Source organism: Anabrus simplex, chromosome 6, assembly GCF_040414725.1.
Source record: "Anabrus simplex isolate iqAnaSimp1 chromosome 6, ASM4041472v1, whole genome shotgun sequence".
Taxonomy (NCBI): Eukaryota; Metazoa; Arthropoda; class Insecta; order Orthoptera; family Tettigoniidae; genus Anabrus; species Anabrus simplex.
The window spans coordinates 146,188,762-146,206,810 of record NC_090270.1 but is presented as its reverse complement, the minus strand read 5'-3'; the positions used below and the strand labels follow the sequence as shown (position 1 = coordinate 146,206,810).

The 18,049-nt window shown below is 40.1% G+C and overlaps 1 protein-coding gene across 1 annotated transcript in view; it reads right to left on the bottom strand.

The window, feature by feature from the left end:
* The window catches only part of LOC136875585 (glutamate receptor), a 213,125-nt gene that overhangs the window by 57,232 nt on the left and 137,844 nt on the right, over window positions 1–18,049 (bottom strand). Inside the window, exon 4 of the mRNA XM_067149129.2 lies at window positions 13,511–13,810. Coding sequence (XP_067005230.2) covers window positions 13,511–13,810 — 300 coding nt within the window. The remainder of the gene's footprint in view (window positions 1–13,510; window positions 13,811–18,049) is intronic.

Below are 18,049 nucleotides of genomic sequence, written 5' to 3'. Positions count from 1 at the left end.
TAGTACTAGAAGTGTCTTACAATGATGATTAGGGAAATAAGGCGTAATAAGTAGAACATTTTAAAAATTAAAAATAATATATTTATTTGTTTACAATCGTTAAGGTCATACTCACTGACATCATCGATCTCCTGAGGATTGCTAGCCCCGATTTTTTAAGATCACGTGCTTTCTTTCGATTTTTTGAGGATCACTGTATCGTTACTAGGTCCTTACATGCTGATGATCAACCAGAGGTGGAGATGGCACACAAACTTTACTGAGACAGATCAGATATCATGTTTAGACTCTCGTAGCTGAGGAGGAAGAAACAAGAGGCTAAGGCTAACGAGGAGGCTAAGGCAGAAGCTAAAGAAGAAGAAGAAGAACAGATCACATAGACGTATTCAGAATAACAGAGCGGAGGAGGAGAAAGCAAAGGCTGAGGCTGAGTCTTAGGCTAAGGCTGAGGAAGAGTTTCAAGCAAATGCTAAGGCAAAGGCTAATGCTGAGGAGGTTGAGGAGGAGGAGCAGGCTAAGGCTGAGGAGGAGGAGGAGGAGGCTTAGGCTGAGTTGATCCTCACCTGATCATCACTAGATCCTCATTACATCATCACTAGATCCTCACCTGCTCCTCACTAGATCCTCATTAGATACTCACCTGCTCCTCACTAGATCCTCACTTGCTCCTCACTAGATCCTCACTTGCTCCTCACTTGCTCCTCACTAGATTGTCATTAGATCCTCAATTGCTTCCCACTACATCCTCACCTGCACCTCACTAGATCCTTTCCTGCACCTCACTAGATATATTCTCACTAGATCCTCAGCTGCTCCTCACTTTCACCTCACTAGGTTCTCACTTGCTCATCACTAGATCCTCGCTTGCTCCTCACCTGATCCTCACGCGTACCTCAATACATCCCCACCTGTTCCTCACTAGATCCTCACTTGCACATCACTATACCCTCACCTGATCCTCTCTTGCACCTCAATAGATTCTCACTAGATCCTTATCTGATTCTCACCAGATCTTCAGAAAATTGATATGCAAGGCTGAATTGAGGTGCAAATTGAGGTGAAAGTTGATGTGTAAATTGAGGATCAGGTGAGGAACAAGTGAGGATCAGGTGAGGAACTAATGAGGACCAGGTGAGGATCTAGTGAGGAGCAGTTGATAATCTAGTGAGGTGCGGGTGAGGAGCAAGTGTAGCTCTAGTGACGTTCAGCTGAGGATCTATTAAGGAGCAAATGAGGATCTAGTGAGAAGCAAAAGAGGATCAAGTGAGGAGAAAGTGAGGATCTAGTGACGATCTAGCGAGGAGCAAGTGAGGAACAAGTGAAGTGCAAGTGAGGAACAGCTGAGAATCTAGTGAGGATCTAAAGGGGTTCTAGTGAGGATCTAGTAAGGAGCAGGTGAGAGTCTAATGAGGTGCAGGGTTGTTGCCAGCCCCTAACTAATCTTTACTCTAAAAGTCATTTAAAGTGTCCACCAACACTTTTTTTAACGTCAAAAGCAGTTCTTCCCCCCAAAACTTCGGAAAAATACAGTCGGGGGTGAGTTGATCACTATCACCAGTTAGAAGATAATTGTTTATGAATTTTAACATCGCATTTCAAACGGTTTCAGATAAGTAAATGTGTTTGTCATCGGACATCACCCATTCCCTAATCAAAACTCCTTAGGGGTGCATTGTTTGAAGACCACTTCTTATCTATATAAATAAAGTTGTAGGGGGTCCGCTGTCTGTAATTTCGTTTGTTTTGCCAATTTTTCAGATATTTATCAGTTTTAGGTCAACTCAAGACCGAATCGGTGGTTTTTATTTTTCGTGTCTGTCTGTCTGTTCCACCATCACGGCGAAACGGCTGGATAGATCTCAACCAAACTACATATTTAGATTATACTTATCCCGAGGAAGGTTTCGATATGCATATCATATTAAAATCTTTGAATAGACGGGGGGGGGGGTATAGGAAAACCAGAACGGTTTTCCTCCATTTTCTCTTATACTATTGATTTTCTGTAAACTCTGTGGACCGTATGTGAAATGCAACTTCATTATAAACAACTTTTGTTATGTTCATAATTTACCTTACTCTTCAAATGACGGAGAAATTTACTACTTTCTGCGGGTATCATGCTTTGCATTGAGTGACAGACAGACCGACAACGAACCTACAGGTTTCCATGGCAACATCTCTAACTGCATGCCAGCAGGGAAGTAACGTATTGCATTTTCCTCATCATGCCTTCAAATTCATGGTTGTTCCTTGGGTAGAAGGCAAGAAAGGCGTCAATCGCCCATTCTGCGGGATATTGGCGAAATATCGTTGGAGGTTATAACCGTCCTCGAATAGCTCAAGTAATAACACCATTACTCATCTTCTTATCTGTTTACCTAAGAATACCTGGGCCTAAATTTCTCCTCTGTTGCCGCTTTCTTATATCCATAACTCACACCAACATAATTTATTGAGGGGCATTTGATTTTACAACACATTCACTTGGTATTTACATATTTCTCGCCATCCGGATATCCTCAGTTATAATCCATTTTCTATTAATGTCAGCTTTCTTAGATGTATTATTTTGCTTCCTTAATTACTCCGTATGTATGCGAGTGCTAATCCCGAAAGCTGGACACACTTTTCTTTGAGGAAATATTCTAAGCTGTGCAAATGTATAACTTTTGGCCCCGGAAAATATCGAAATATGGATGCAATTTTAACGACGGTGCAGACCTTCGTTTCCGGATAATTGGTGGCTAATTGGTAAGTCGTATCACAAATCAGAAAGTACAATCGCGTTTCATTTTGGAGAGATCTACAACTTTGGTCCTATGACTTTTTGTCGTATTTCTATCCCTTATACGTTAAATAGAGCGGTATTTCTCGATTTCAAGTTAATTTTGTATTTTTACACGTATATGTTATCATTTGGCACACTTATAGGCAAGATAGAATCATAACATTCGGCTCGCACGTTAACAGTGACCAGTGGCAATGTGATAGCCAAATTTTATGATTCTATCTGTCACATGAGTATCAAAAATATAAAGTAGTATGTGAAAACTGTACAAAATTTCACCCCATTCAATGACTAACTCAATCAAACCATAAAAATAGGAGATACGAGAAGATGTTGGGAACAGCCATGTAGAACGTTGTACGATGCGTCTGATAGTGAAGTCCGTTTGTAGATATGTCGTACAGTTTCAAAGCAGTAACGCTCAAAATAAAGGTCTGCACTGCTAGACGTGTCCATGCTTATCTATATAAATAAAGTTGTAGGGGGTCCGCTGTCTGTAATTTCTTTTGTTTTGACAATTTTTCAGATATTTATCCGTTTTAGATCAACTCAAGCCCGAATCGGTGGTTTTTATCTTTCGTGTCTGTTTGTCCGTTTGTCTGTTTGTTCCACCATCACAGCGAAACGGCTTGATTGAACTCGACCAAACGTCATATTTAGTGTATACTAATCCCGGCGACAGTTTTGATATGCATATCGTTTTAAAATCTTTGAATAGACGGGGAGATAAGAAAACCTCATTTTCTCTTATACGATTGATTTTCTGTAAACTCCGTGAACTTAATGTCAAACGCCCCTTCATTATAAACAACTTCTGTCATGTGCAAAATATACCTTACTCTTCAAACGACGGAGAAATTTACTATTTCCTGCGGGTAGCATGCTCTGCATTGAGTGACCAACAGACCGAAAACGAATCTACGGGTTACCATGGCAAAGTCTCTGAAGCATGCCACCTGGGAAGTAACGTATTGCCATTTTCGTCATAATTCCTGTAAATTCGTGGTTGTTCCTTGAGTAGAAAGCAAGAGAGGGGTCAATTGGACATTCTGCGGGATATTGGAGGAATATCGTTGGAGGTTATAACCGTCCTCGAATAGCTTAAGTAATAACACCATTACTCCTCTTCTTATCTGTTTACCTAAGAATCCCTGCGCCTAAACTTCTCCTCTGTTACCGCTTTCTTATATCCATAACTTGTCCTCGGACACTCCCGGCACTAAAAGCCATACGCCATTTCATTTCATATCCATAACTCATACCAGCATAATGTATTGAGGGGCATTTGATTTTCCAATACATTCACTTATAATTTACATATTTGTACTCATCCCGCTGTCCTCAGTTATATTCCTATTTTCTGTTATTTCAACTTCCTGTACTGTATTACTTTCTTCCATAATTACTCCGTATGTATGCGAGTGCTAATCCCGAAACCTGGACAATCTTTTCTTGGAGGAAATACATCTTCCAGGCCATGCAAATGTATAACTTTTGGCCCCGGAAAATATCGAAATATGGATGCAATTTTAACGACGGTGCAGACCTTCCTTTCGGATTGGTGGTTAAGTCGTAAGTCGTATCACAAAAGACCGCGTTTCAATTTGGAGAGATCTACAGCTTTGGGCCTATGACATTTTGTCGTATCTATATCCCTTATTCGTTAAATAGTTCTGCATTTCTTGAGTTCAAGTTGATGTTGTACTTTTTACACGTGTATGTTATTGTTTGCCACACTTATAGGAAAGATACAATCATTACATTGGGCAGGCACATTGACATGACCAGTGGCCATATGTTCGCAAAATTTTATGATTCCAGGGTCACATGAGTATAAAAAAATAAAGTAGTATGTGAAAACTGTACCAAATTTCACCCCATTCAATGAATAACTGAATCTAACCCATAAATATAGGAGATACGGGAAAATGTCACAGGACCAACCATGTAGAACACTGTACGAGTCGTCTGATGGTGAAGTCCGTTTGTAGGTGCAATTTAATATAGTCTTACTCACTGCATTTACAGTAATTTACGGAGAAATCCGTATACAGTGCAGAATACCGTAGCGAAGCACGGGTACATTTGCTAGTTAAAAATATAAGAATTGAGGAGTAACCACCATGTGAAAATTTAGCCTCGTATGTCAAGCTATTTCAGAGGACTGATATTTTTTGTCAACGGGCCTCACAACCACTCCCCAGTAAACCCCTTAGGTGTGTATTGTTTTAAGACCACTTTTTATTTAAAATCTATTACATACAGGAGCAACCACCATATGGAATTTCAACCTCATAAGTCAAACAGTTTCAGAGATAAGATTATTTATGTTCACAGGCCTTACACAACCCCTCCAGCTTAGGGGTGTATTATTTTAAGACAACTTGTTAGTTATTTAAAATCTGAGACATATAGGACAACCATCATATAATATTTCAAGGTCCTATGTCAACCCGTTTGAGCGAAATGAATATTTAGGTCGTTAACAACCCTGCTTCATAATACCAATATAAATGGTCCGTTATTGGACATTATACATTTTCCAGCGAACTCAATCCTGGTTGCCAACGTTTCGCCCTCGTATGCTAGGTTCGGCTCATCAGTTGGTACCTAGCACACCTACCAAGACGCACGGCTACTGCATACCGTGGAGGTTACTGCGTGGGCTACTTGAAGCCACCGGCAGTGACAATGCACTATGAGAGACTTTGTCTCATTACCTAAATTGATGTCTGCTTGGCCATCAGATGATATCGATGGGAATCTGAAATATTTGTTCCGAATGAGTAAATTTATAATACCATTATAAATGGTCCGTTATTGGGACATTATAATTTTCCAGCTAACTCATTCCTGGCAACCAGCTGGCTCAATCCTGGCAACCAGGAATGAGTTAGCTGGAAAACGTATAATATCCAATCACGGACCATTTATATTGGTATTATAAATTTACTCATTCGGGACAAATATTTCAGATTACCTATGGGAATCAACATCGATATCAACCCTGCTTCAGTTAAATCCCCTTATAGTTGTGTTGTTCTAATACCATTTCGTATTTAAAATCTATTCCATGTAAGGATAATTATAATGTGAAATTTCAATCCCATATGTCAATAGGTTTCAGATAAATAAATATTTTATACTTTTAGACCTCAACCCCCCATCCCCTCCCCAGTCAAAACCACTTAGGGGTGTATTATTTTAATACCATTTTTATTTAAAATCTAAGACGTATAGGAGCAACCGTCATGTGAAATTTCAAACTCGTATATCAAACGGTTTCAGATAAATTAATCTTTTTTTTCTCATATGACCCCCACTGAATTGTGCCATTGAGTGATACTTCAATTTTGTACCGAAAACGGTTTCAAAGTTGTGAATATTTTAGTTTTCAGCGTTTTACCCCCGTTTCATCCCCTTAGAGGTGGACGTTTTTGAAACCCTACGTTGTAATAGCAATGTATCCTCAAAATTTCATTTGTTTATGTAGAGTAGTTTTGACTGGGCGTTGATATACAATTAGTCAAGACATTGCTTTTCATATACGTATATAGATAAGAATCATAATAAAAATAGGTAGAATTTTAAATCTATGTAAGGCTTAGTTAATAATATGAAGCTTTGAAACTTAAATTATTAACTACTTCAACCCCTATTTCTCTTCTTTTCAAGCCCCACCTCCTTGCGGAGTTTCCGAAACAAAAAGTACGTGTTTCTTTACTTTCAAAAGAGATTCAAAATACGCATTTTCACTTCTCTAACATCTTCAGTTTTTGAGATATAAGTATTCTCTTAAACGGTATTCAACCCGTTTTCCAGTCTTCTCCACCCCACTCCCACTCCCGTTAGGTGGATTTTGCGAAAACAAAAATATGTTTATTTTTAAAGGAGATTCCAAGCACCAATGTTCACGTTCTCAACATCTTCAGTTTTTGAGATTTAAGTATCCTCATTAAAATAATCCAAACTTTTTCACTTCCTTTCTGAAAACAAAAAGTACCTGTTCCTTTACTCATAAAGCAGATACTAAATACCAATTTTCACGTCTGTAACATCTTCAGTATTTGATAGGTATGTATGCTCATAAAATGATTTCAAATTCTTCACTTCTTTTCACCCCACCCCGAAGTGAATTTTGCGAAAACGAAAAGATACACGTCTCTTTATTCTTAAAGAAGATTCCAAATACAAATTTCCATGCCTGTAACATTTCCAGTTTTTGAGATATAAGTATCCTCAAAAAAAGAACTCACCTCCGTTTTCAGTCCTTTTTAAAAACCCGTTTAGTGGAGTTACCGAAAAAAATACGCGTTTCTTTATATTTAATGAAGATTCCGAATGCCAGTTTTCACGTCTGTAATGTATTCAGTTTTTTAGATATCAGTATCCTAATAAATATAAGTCAAACACTCTTTCAGTCCTTTTCCCTCCCCTCTTAAGTGGCTTTTCCGGAAACAAAAAATACGTGTTTCTTTATTTTTAAAAGAGATTAATAATATCAGTTTTCGTGTCTGTAATACACTGACTGACAGAGCAAATGCAACACCAAGAAGGAGTGGTCAGAACTTTATGCCAATTGCAGGGTAGACTGACGTCACTGAGGTATGCTCATGATGTGAAATGCGCCGCTGTGCTGCGCACGTAGCGAACGATAAATGGGACACGGCGTTGGCGAATGGCCCACTTCGTACCGTGATTTCTCAGCCGACAGTCATTGTAGAACGTGTTGTCGTGTGCTACAGGACACGTGTATAGCTAAGAATGCCAGGCCGCCGTCAACGGAGGCATTTCCAGCAGACAGACGACTTTACGAGGGGTATGGTGATCGGGCTGAGAAGGCCAGGTTGGTCGCTTCGTCAAATCGCAGCCGATACCCATAGGGATGTGTCAACGGTGCAGCGCCTGTGGCGAAGATGGTTGGCGCAGGGACATGTGGCACGTGCGAGGGGTCCAGGCGCAGCCCGAATGACGTCAGCACGCGAGGATCGGCGCATCCGCCGCCAAGCGGTGGCAGCCCCGCACGCCACGTCAACCGCCTTTCTTCAGCATGTGCAAGACACCCTGGCTGTTCCAATATCGACCAGAACAATTTCCCGTCGATTGGTTGAAGGAGGCCTGCACTCCCGGCGTCCGCTCAGAAGACTACCATTGACTCCACAGCATAGACGTGCACGCCTGGCATGGTGCCGGGCTAGAGCGACTTGGATGAGGGAATGGCGGAACGTCGTGTTCTCCGATGAGTCACGCTTCTGTTCTGTCAGTGATAGTCACCGCAGACGAGTGTGGCGTCGGCGTGGAGAAAGGTCAAATCCGGCAGTAACTGTGGAGCGCCATACCGCTAGACAACGCGGCATCATGGTTTGGGGCGCTATTGCGTATGATTCCACTTCACCTCTAGTGCGTATTCAAGGCACGTTAAATGCCCACCGCTACGTGCAGCATGTGCTGCGGCCGGTGGCATCCCGTACCTTCAGGGGCTGCCCAGTGCTCTGTTTCAGCAGGATAATGCCCGCCCACACACTGCTCGCATCTCCCAACAGGCTCTACGAGGTGTACAGATGCTTCCGTGGCCAGCGTACTCTCCGGATCTCTCACCAATCGAACACGTGTGGGATCTCATTGGACGCCGTTTGCAAACTCTGCCCCAGCCTCGTATGGACGACCAACTGTGGCAAATGGTTGACAGAGAATGGAGAACCATCCCTCAGGACACCATCCGCACTCTTATTGACTCTGTACCTCGACGTGTTTCTGCGTGCATCGCCGCTCGCGGTGGTCCTACATCCTACTGAGTCGATGCCGTGCGCATTGTGTAACCTGCATATCGGTTTGAAATAAACATCAATTATTCGTCCGTGCCGTCTCTGTTTTTTCCCCAACTTTCATCCCTTTCGAACCACTCCTTCTTGGCGTTGCATTTGCTCTGTCAGTCAGTGTATGTTAAGTTTTGGAGATATACTGTAGATATGCTCATTTTAAACATTCACCCCCTTTTTCACTTCCCCTGAAGTGAATTTTCCGAAAACAAATTTTACGTGTTTCTTTACTTCTACAGCAGATTCCAAATACCAACGTTTATTGTCTGTAACAAGTTACATTTTTGATACATACTGTATATATACCCATTTATCAATTCACCACGTTTTTCACCCCTCTTCACCCCCCTTAAGTGGGTTTTCCGAAAACAAAAGAACACTTGTTTCTTTAATTTTAAAGATAATTCCAAATAACAATGTTCATGTCTGTAACTTTTTCAGTTTTTGAGATATACTTATCCTCATAAAGGGTATTCAAACAATTTTTCACTTATTTTTCAGTCCCCTTAAGGGGATTTTCCAAAAACAAAATATTATGTGTTTCTTTATTTTTAGAAGAGATTCCAAATACCAATGTTTACGTCTGTAAACTATTAAGTTTTTGAGATGCCTGTCTGTTAGGTCAACAGCCAAGAGGCTGGTTGGATCCTCAAATTGCACCACCAAAAGTTGTGGGGTTATAAGGAAACCCCAAAAACCAATGGCAGCACCAAAATGAGGCGTACTAGGCAAGATGAGGAGTGAGGTAGTTTGCCATTGCTTTCCTCACTGGGTCAGAAAGTACTAATGCAGCATGACTGATCCTGTGAGCAGCACCTTTCATAACACTCAGAAGCACTAGTCGTGCTCTGAATGTCATTACTCAGCACTACCCATACCACAGCAGCTTCCATATTGTCACAGCCATGATGTTGACTGACTCCATATAATTACATATAATTTCCTTTCTATGATATCGATATCTTGTTACTTTGTTTCTCTCTATTAAAATGTTACTTGAGGTAGAATGCAACGTTTTGCATGGAAATGACGCACACCACTATTTTGTTTATGATTGCTTGTTATTCTAAGCATGGTTGCGTGCGGTTCCGAGCGTTCGAAGTCAAAGGTGTCCCTTGTAAGGGGCGCTGTTAATAATTGAACTGTACCGCTCTGTGTAGCCCATTATTTCACATCGTATGGTGTTTTCTGGCATTTGTTATAATTTTGTACTGCATTTCTGTTCTACTACTGTTTTCCGCTTTAATGTATTCCCTCTGCCTTGCCTCTTTAGACCTCAGTAATACCACCATAAGTCATATTCTTGTCTGTTTACCTAAGAATCCACGCGCCTAAATTCCTCCTCTGTTACCGCCTTCTTATATCCGTAACTCATACCATCACAATTTACTGAGGGATATTTTATTTTCCAATACATCCACTTGGTATTTACATATTTTTCCTATCCGGCTGTCCTGAGTCATAATCCTATTTTCCATTAATTTAAACCTCCTTAACTGTGTTACTTTCTTCCTTAATTAATCCAAATGTGTGCGAGTGCTAATCCCGAAACCTGAACAATTTTTTCTTTGAGGTAAAATTCGAAGTTGTTCAAATGTATAACTTTTGGCCCGGAAAGTATCGACATATTGATGCATTTTTAATGATGGTGCAGACCTTCGTTTCGGGGTAGTTCGTGGCTGAACGGTAAGTCGTATCACAACACAGATAACACAATCGCCGTTCAGTGTGGAGAGATCTACAACTTTGGTCCTATGACGTCGTATTGACGTGTCTGTATTGTTGATACGTTAGATAGCGCTGCATTTCTCGATTATAATCAAATCTCTCCAGCTCGATTGTGACTGGCATTAGGGAAAGGAGCCTGTCTCTGTAATTAAAACTCTCCATCACTACTGCAAATCGCAGTTGCCAAGTGAGCCTTCGGAACTCGATTGTGATTGGCAGTAGGAAAATGTGGCCTGTCATTGTCAACAAAACTTCCCCAATGCCTACCTTACTTCGGAAACAACGTATGTGTCCTCCGTGTTTCGTTTCTCGGATAGCGCTTAGAGGCATGCAATTTAATATAATCTGCATTTACAGTAATTTACGGAAAAATCTGTTTACAATGTAAATTACCGTAGCGAAACACGGGTACATTTGCTAGTTAAACAATAAACAAAATAAACATTCAGAGACATAATTGTCGAAGCAATAGATCTGTAATTCACTTACATCAGCGTCCTTGTAGTAACAAGTCATGCATGTAACTATAACTCCCCCCCCCCCCCCCCATGGGCTGATCCTGGCTATGCTACTCTCTGCCTCACAAGGGCTGCGCTCGGGTGTTGTATAAAGGGAAGTCAAGTGAAAACGGGTCACCTGCTTAAAATTATAGCAGAACGTTTTGTACCTCAAAAGTTATCACCAGAATTGTTAAGAAATGTTACGACCGCTCTACTACATCTTACCTTCTGCCTTCTGTCGCATTCATCTGCTTGCTCGCCCAGCTGTTCACTAACTGGCCTGTTCTCCGGCACTGTTGCTGCTCCCTCGTTGTGACGTCACACCTACGTATTTTTCATCGAGTAACTTCTCGAATCTGTTCACCACCTATATAAGCAAGCTATTCCTTAGTTTCCGCGGTCAGACATTGAGTTGGAAAACAACACGAGTGGAGAGAGCGGAACTGTTCGCTAGCGGCTCGCCCGTTGCGACGTTTTACCTACTTTTATTTGTGAACAGCTGCATTGTTTACCAACAGACTGGGTGAGCAAAATGTTATAACCTTTTATATCTTTCGTGGTCTATATCAAGATTTGAACTTTTAATGTTAAATTATTTAGTGGCTTCATGGTCTCCATTCTAACTGAGTCCTTCAGACTGATACCTTTATCTATCTCATAGGCCAAAATAAACTGTGCTTGGACAAGTGATAGAAGTGTTGCCACATCCTGAACTTTTTTACAGGCCCGAGTGGTCGCTTACATTGCCAACGTGATAGCGTTTAAGCAGCCTGGAAGGATTCCCCCCCCCCCCCTTTTTCCCTCTCTTCTTCCCTTCTCACTCTGCTTCCTTTTTCTTTCCCTTTCTTCTTTTCCGGTATTGAGTTGTAAAAATTTTTGTCTCCCGACGTGCTATAACTCTCTTGCCCTCCTTTGGGTTTTAAATGAAGATTGTAAGGGTGGCCTTAAATCATTATTTTTCAAATATACCCCCCCTTTATTTCTTAACCAAAGTGTCTTAAAAAAAAGGTAGTGAACTTATGTAGGTGCTGATTCTGGTTTTTTCTGTCGAACTCTGGTCTTGAGCTTTTCTTGAAAATCATAATCGTTATTCCCAAGAATTCTTAATTATTATTATTCTTGTTTGTATTTTAGTTGTCAAACGGGCTGAGCCCTTGTTAAATGTTTGTAATTCCCATTCTTTGTTTGTTATACACTGCCTATTCTAGTCATTTGAAGTTTAAATACAATTTATTTTTAAATCAATTCTCCTTTCTTACATTTGGTTTATTGTACGTTCTCTCTCACTCTTTACCTTTTCCTTCTCCCTTTTTTTTATTTATTTTTTTGAACATTGTACTTACCACGGACACCCCTCTAGGTTAGCCCGCCGTGGCGTCCACTGGCTCTGCTGATTGATGAATAATAAGTCTGATATACTAGGTTTGACCCAACGAGGTATTAAGTGCATGCCTTTCCGTGGTCCGACAAGTCACCACCAGTGAAATAACATTTGTTTGCCTTTAGCGTTATGGTGTCCTAATGATTACCGTTTGACGATCTTTGCTGTTGTGGGTCGACCATCCTATTATTATCTATGCTAAGATTTTCGTCCTTTTAGCCATTGGTATGAACATAATATTTATCAGCACCCCACATTGACAAACTACACCACAGAAATTTACTCCACTGGGTGATAAGACAGTCAATCTCATTTTTGAAAAAGCTGTCGATCGAACCACATCTGTGCCCAGTCATACACACCGTCGTCCGATGCAATCAAATCTTGCAGCTGATAGCAAAATATTGCGAAAGTTGAGATACTTAAAGCCCGGTTGATGTATATCTTTCACTTGGACGATCTGGTTGTCTTAAATATGATGACTGTTATAATATTCAGACACAACTTGCATCATTATTTGACTGGATCGGTCCCGAAATGTATTTATTTCCACATCTGGAAAACTTTCGTTAACTCTGTCAGTATATGAAAATCTTTGAGGAGGGTAACAACAATAATGCAGTGAATCTAATTATCTTAGGTCCGTGGAAAAATCTAAAGTCAAAACAGAGCGAGTGTCTGCGCGGTTTGGGTCACGTAGCTGTCACCTTGCATTCGGGAGATTGTAGGTTCGAACCCCACTGCCGGCAGCCCTGAAAATGCTTTTCCATGATTTCCTATTTTCACACCAGGGAAATGCTGAGACTGCACCTTAATTGTACCGAGCGATTGGGCCGTGCGGTTAGCGGTGCCCAGATGTGAGCTTGCAATCGGGAGATAGTGGGTTCGAGCCCCTATCGTCGCCATAAGACCTATTTGTGTCAGTGCGACGTATAGCAAATAATAATAATAATAATAATAATAATAATAATATTTAATTTCACTAAGAATTCGTTGATGCGTGATATTGTGCATATTTGTACCTTACTTGGAAATTCACCAAAATTCGTTTGTCATTATTACTATATAACGGGTGTATCAGCTTCCTTTGATAACCACTGTTGAATGGATAACATTATGTATGACTGTGTGTAAGATACTTGTAATCTTCATGAACGAAACTCATGATTATAAAACCGGTGCCCGTTTCTTAGCATGAGCAAGGACATAAGCGAAGAAAATAACATTCTGAAAAATATATCCTGAAAGAGGTTGAAACTACAATTATTAGTAAGATATTGTAGCTACTTACATTAACTGCAGCAACATTCATCTTCAGTCCCTGGAGGTCTGAACGACGTTGGTATAATTCAGCGCTCGGCCAGATATTCTGACCACACCTTTCCCATTCTCCACAGAATGAAGGAGTAAGGGGAAAACCCGGTGCCACTCTGTACACTTCAGTTAGATGTATGCTACCTCCACTCGTGGGTTGTGCTATTAGCAATTGGACGCAAAATGGTACATTGACAGCAGCTAGAAATTCTTCCCAGCCTTCCACGTGTAAGAATGTAAGCCAAATATTGAATACGGAAGTTTGGTCTTCCCATAGCTGATGAAAAGAGAATAACATTATTATTAGTAGTAGGAATTGTTCTGAGCATAACAGAGTTGCTTATAAAGAGATAAAAACTCATTTACCACACCACACTGTAGCATATGGTGTCATTGTATCTCAGCGATGCGATAAAACAAAGTAGAAGAGAAATAGGTATACTGTTTTGATAAGTTACTCAGAAATTAAAATGTAGCATACTATCGATACCAATTGTTCACCTACAGGCAAATAAACAAATGTCAATTCCAGAACGTGATGTTCACTAATCTAGGCAACCTAAATAGCCGATAAATGTTTTCCTATAGTGATTAATACTCGCACCCTCCTTAACGTATAGATATAACCCACCGTCTCATCAAATTATTATTGGTTAAGTTTGTCTCATTATCCAGTGGTCATCCTGTGTACAGATTGTGTGATCTGTAAAGACGTTTAGAAACGTAGATCCTTGGTATGGTCACTGAAGAGAAAAATATTTGCGATGCCTTGTTAGTTTTCAGACATGAAAGTATTTTTCTTGTCTCCAAAATGCTAGCGATACGGTTCGACAGTAAGTCGTCCCAGAAATGAAGATACATGAATGACGGTGACCATAAAATGTTACTTGTAGCACTCTTTGAACACTTTCTGAGTCAATACGTTGCCAGTGGTTGCAATGAATGAGAAATATTGGACAATCATCTGTACCCAATACCTTGCGTCTACGCTGAACAATCTATCCTTCATGATGTCGTGCCTCCTAATGTCGAAGTGTTGAGTTGGGCCTTTATCACGGCTGTCGAATGTTAGATAATGGCAACGTGCAACCTGACTCTCTCAGTTTCGGTTTATACTTCACATATGCCACCAAAAAGTCATTGTTTAGCATGGTAGCATTAACTTTGACGTTACTTCTAGCCTTATACCAAAAATAGTTGTCATCGGCAGCAAAACAAGTTGCTGCCCGGGTGGGTCAACCTCGGTTACGACTTAGCCGTGGTAAAATAGATAGCTTACCATAGTTAAGTTGAATTTCTGTTGCATCAAGCCCACTTTTAAAATTTGTGACGTTTTACCGCGGTTAAAATTAACCGACGGTGAGTGAGCGGTTAACCAGATAACCGAGGCTCAAAGGCCCACGTACGCTACATAACCTCACGAGTAAGTTTTATATTGCGTGAATCAAAAGTATCGTGATCCGATTTAAAATTTTACCGGTAGTGAGTGGACGATATAACCTCACATTATAAGCATCCAAACTGGCACCACATCTCGTATATCTTCAGTATCTTGAGTAAGATGAACAGAGAGAAAGAGACTGAGGTGTATTTGTTACATTTAATAGGTGACAAACTGGAGTTCCCAACTCATAAAAATAATCTTGTTTCGCCAAGTAGTAATTTAAAAAGTAAGTGAGCATTTAAGTGTACTAAAATATGGCGCTTTCGTTCGCCCTTCTTTTTCCATGTCCGCTGACCTTTATAGCTTGTTGGCTGATACTGATAACCTGACCTAAATTAACCTTACTGGAAAATGAATTTATCTTAGAAATAAAGGACTGCAATCGAAGGTATGATAAAATGACTACAATGATTCTGACAAGGAGAAAATTATTATAAAACTTTTTCATACAAGTGTAAAATAAATTAAATAATATACGTCCTAGAATAGAAAAGAAGACGGCTGACGCTTCGAGACAAAACGTAAACAACTGCGAACTGGATAAATTACAGACACATGACTGTCGAGAATATCATTGCCTTCTGGATAAATTAAAGACAAGTGACTGTCAAACTTATCACTGCCTTCTGAATACTACTTTGAATTACTTCCAAGGAGAATAATAGCGAGAAAACGAGCGTCAAGAAACCGCGGTTTCAAAAGCGAGGATTTGCGATGGTGTAATCGCTTAATAACAACACCACGATACGAGTTTTACCACCGTTTCTTAAAGCCTGATATTTACCGAGAATGGTGCATTCGGGCATGAGTTTCGAATTCACAACAAGAGTAAGATAGATAAAAGTATTTTTCTGCTACGCTCTTCAGTGCAGCTCTGCACACTGTGATGATGAAACTGAAATTGAGTGGAAGCATCGTATGCCTCCTAATAACAAGTACGCGTTTGTGCCGATGCAGATGTTATAAGAGCACGTGCAATGGATGCCATGTAAAAGATATTTAGTACCTTGTAAGCATAAAGCCAGGACGGGGCTGGAACTGAACATGGAGAAGACCAAATATATAAAGATGATAGCAAATAAGAACTTCACCTTTCGAGGATTTACGTTTGAAATAAGTAAGTGCTTCACCACCCTCGTGTGAACAAAAAGAAAGACAAAATCGACAAAGGCTACCCAATTTGCCAACCTAAAGTAGCTCAGATCATCTTTGTTGTCCAGAACTACTAAACTGAACTCTGGTACAACCAACTGTGACATATTGCGCAGGATCTTGAACCATGTCGGCCACTGTTGACAATTCCCTGCGTATGATTGAGTGGAAAATGTTAAGAATATACAGTAAGAAGTGCTCAATGCGTAACTTGAATAAAGTGGAAACATGTTCACTATGGAATATTTTCTCGGTCCCGGCGAAGGTTACGGCGTTATAATGATCTGGCTTTCGTATAATGTGGAATCTCCTCAACGCGGAAACTGAAACAAAATATGAAAGAATTCTTTAAGATCTACTTGTACAGCGCGGAAAATATTCGGAACTGATGTAATCCTGCGTGAAATATTTGATCATTTCTGGTATTGGCGTGATCAATGTCACTGTGTGGACAAACTGATGCACGTATTTGGAGAGAGTGGTAATACGGATGGTGGAACGAATGAAATGCTTGAAAACACGTCGACTATAGACTATATATTACTTGTGTCAAGCAAGAAACGTTCCCTTCATTTGAAGTGATGAATATCTTACCGACACATCACATTTCGAGTCAGCTACAGCACTTGTAACAGTGAAAAAGGCCGAAAAGGAGGAGGAGACTGAAAAAAGAGACGAGGAAGAAGATGAAGATCAATACAATATTCGATCCCACGAACAGGCCCACAGTGCTTTTGTGACGTAAAACAATTTGTCATTGCATATAACTCTTCCACACCCCTTAAGCTAATGTACCTAGCTCAGGACTGCATTCAGAAAGACGCGATTAGAAACAAAAGAAAACAAGTTCATTTGTTTGATCTGTGGAAGAAAGCTTAGTGTTCTGAAGTACTTTACATAGTTGTATGATGGAAATAAAATTTAAGGAGAGTATATCCAGTGTTCTGAAGTATTGTAATATAGTGTTGTGATAGTGCCAAAACTATATACCGTGTATCACGTTGTATATAATAATAAAAATTCGTACTACTACTAGTACTACTAATAATAATAATAATAATAAAATCAGTGCACTGCAGTACTACGTGCATCAATCTGGATAGCCGAGCATCAAGCGTGGCCAGATACACGAAAGCTCTAAATATTTTAAAATGCTGTACAATGTGTTACGTTTTGTGTAATGGTGGCGGTGGTTGGTGTTTTAAAGCAAAAAAGATATTTAGTGTAATGCGGAAATTCGCCTAATTCGGAAAACAATTTTGGTTCCTTGCAATTCCACTTTGATCAAGTGATCAACTTATGAGAAAAGGATATATCTGTAGAGCAAATATTGACAGAGAATTATATAAGATCGTAATAGGAAAAGACATTGTAAGATTTTTGAAATTTCGGGGACTGGCTCAACTCAGACGTATGAAGGAAGATCGAATGGCAAAATGAATGTGGTACATGAAAGAAATAGAGAAACCCCAAGAAAAGGGTGGTTCCAATATATGGAACAAGGCCTTAAAAGGATGACTCAAATGAGGTTAGTTGACAACAACAACCAAAGCATCCATTGCCTGTGTTCATGAAATATTTTCATAACCGAAACATATCAGTCTGATTCACTAGTACACGTCTATTGATGTCCTTATGGTGTAAAGTCACTATGTGAACACGATCAACCTTCAACATTCTCGGCTTAGCCGCATCGTTTCTAGACGAGTACTAATCTTCCTTTTTGATGGCACAACTTAGTGGTAAGTACCCATCCATATTTTTCTTCTGAATGCTGGGAATACCTGCAGGTTTATCTTCATTGTTAGAGCCCGTTTATCGTGCAACACTACTGCGAATATACTGATTCATCATCAAGAGACTGCTGATAAGTAGGTCTCGAAAGTTCAAGACGTATAAATTGCCTAAGAAGACGTGTAA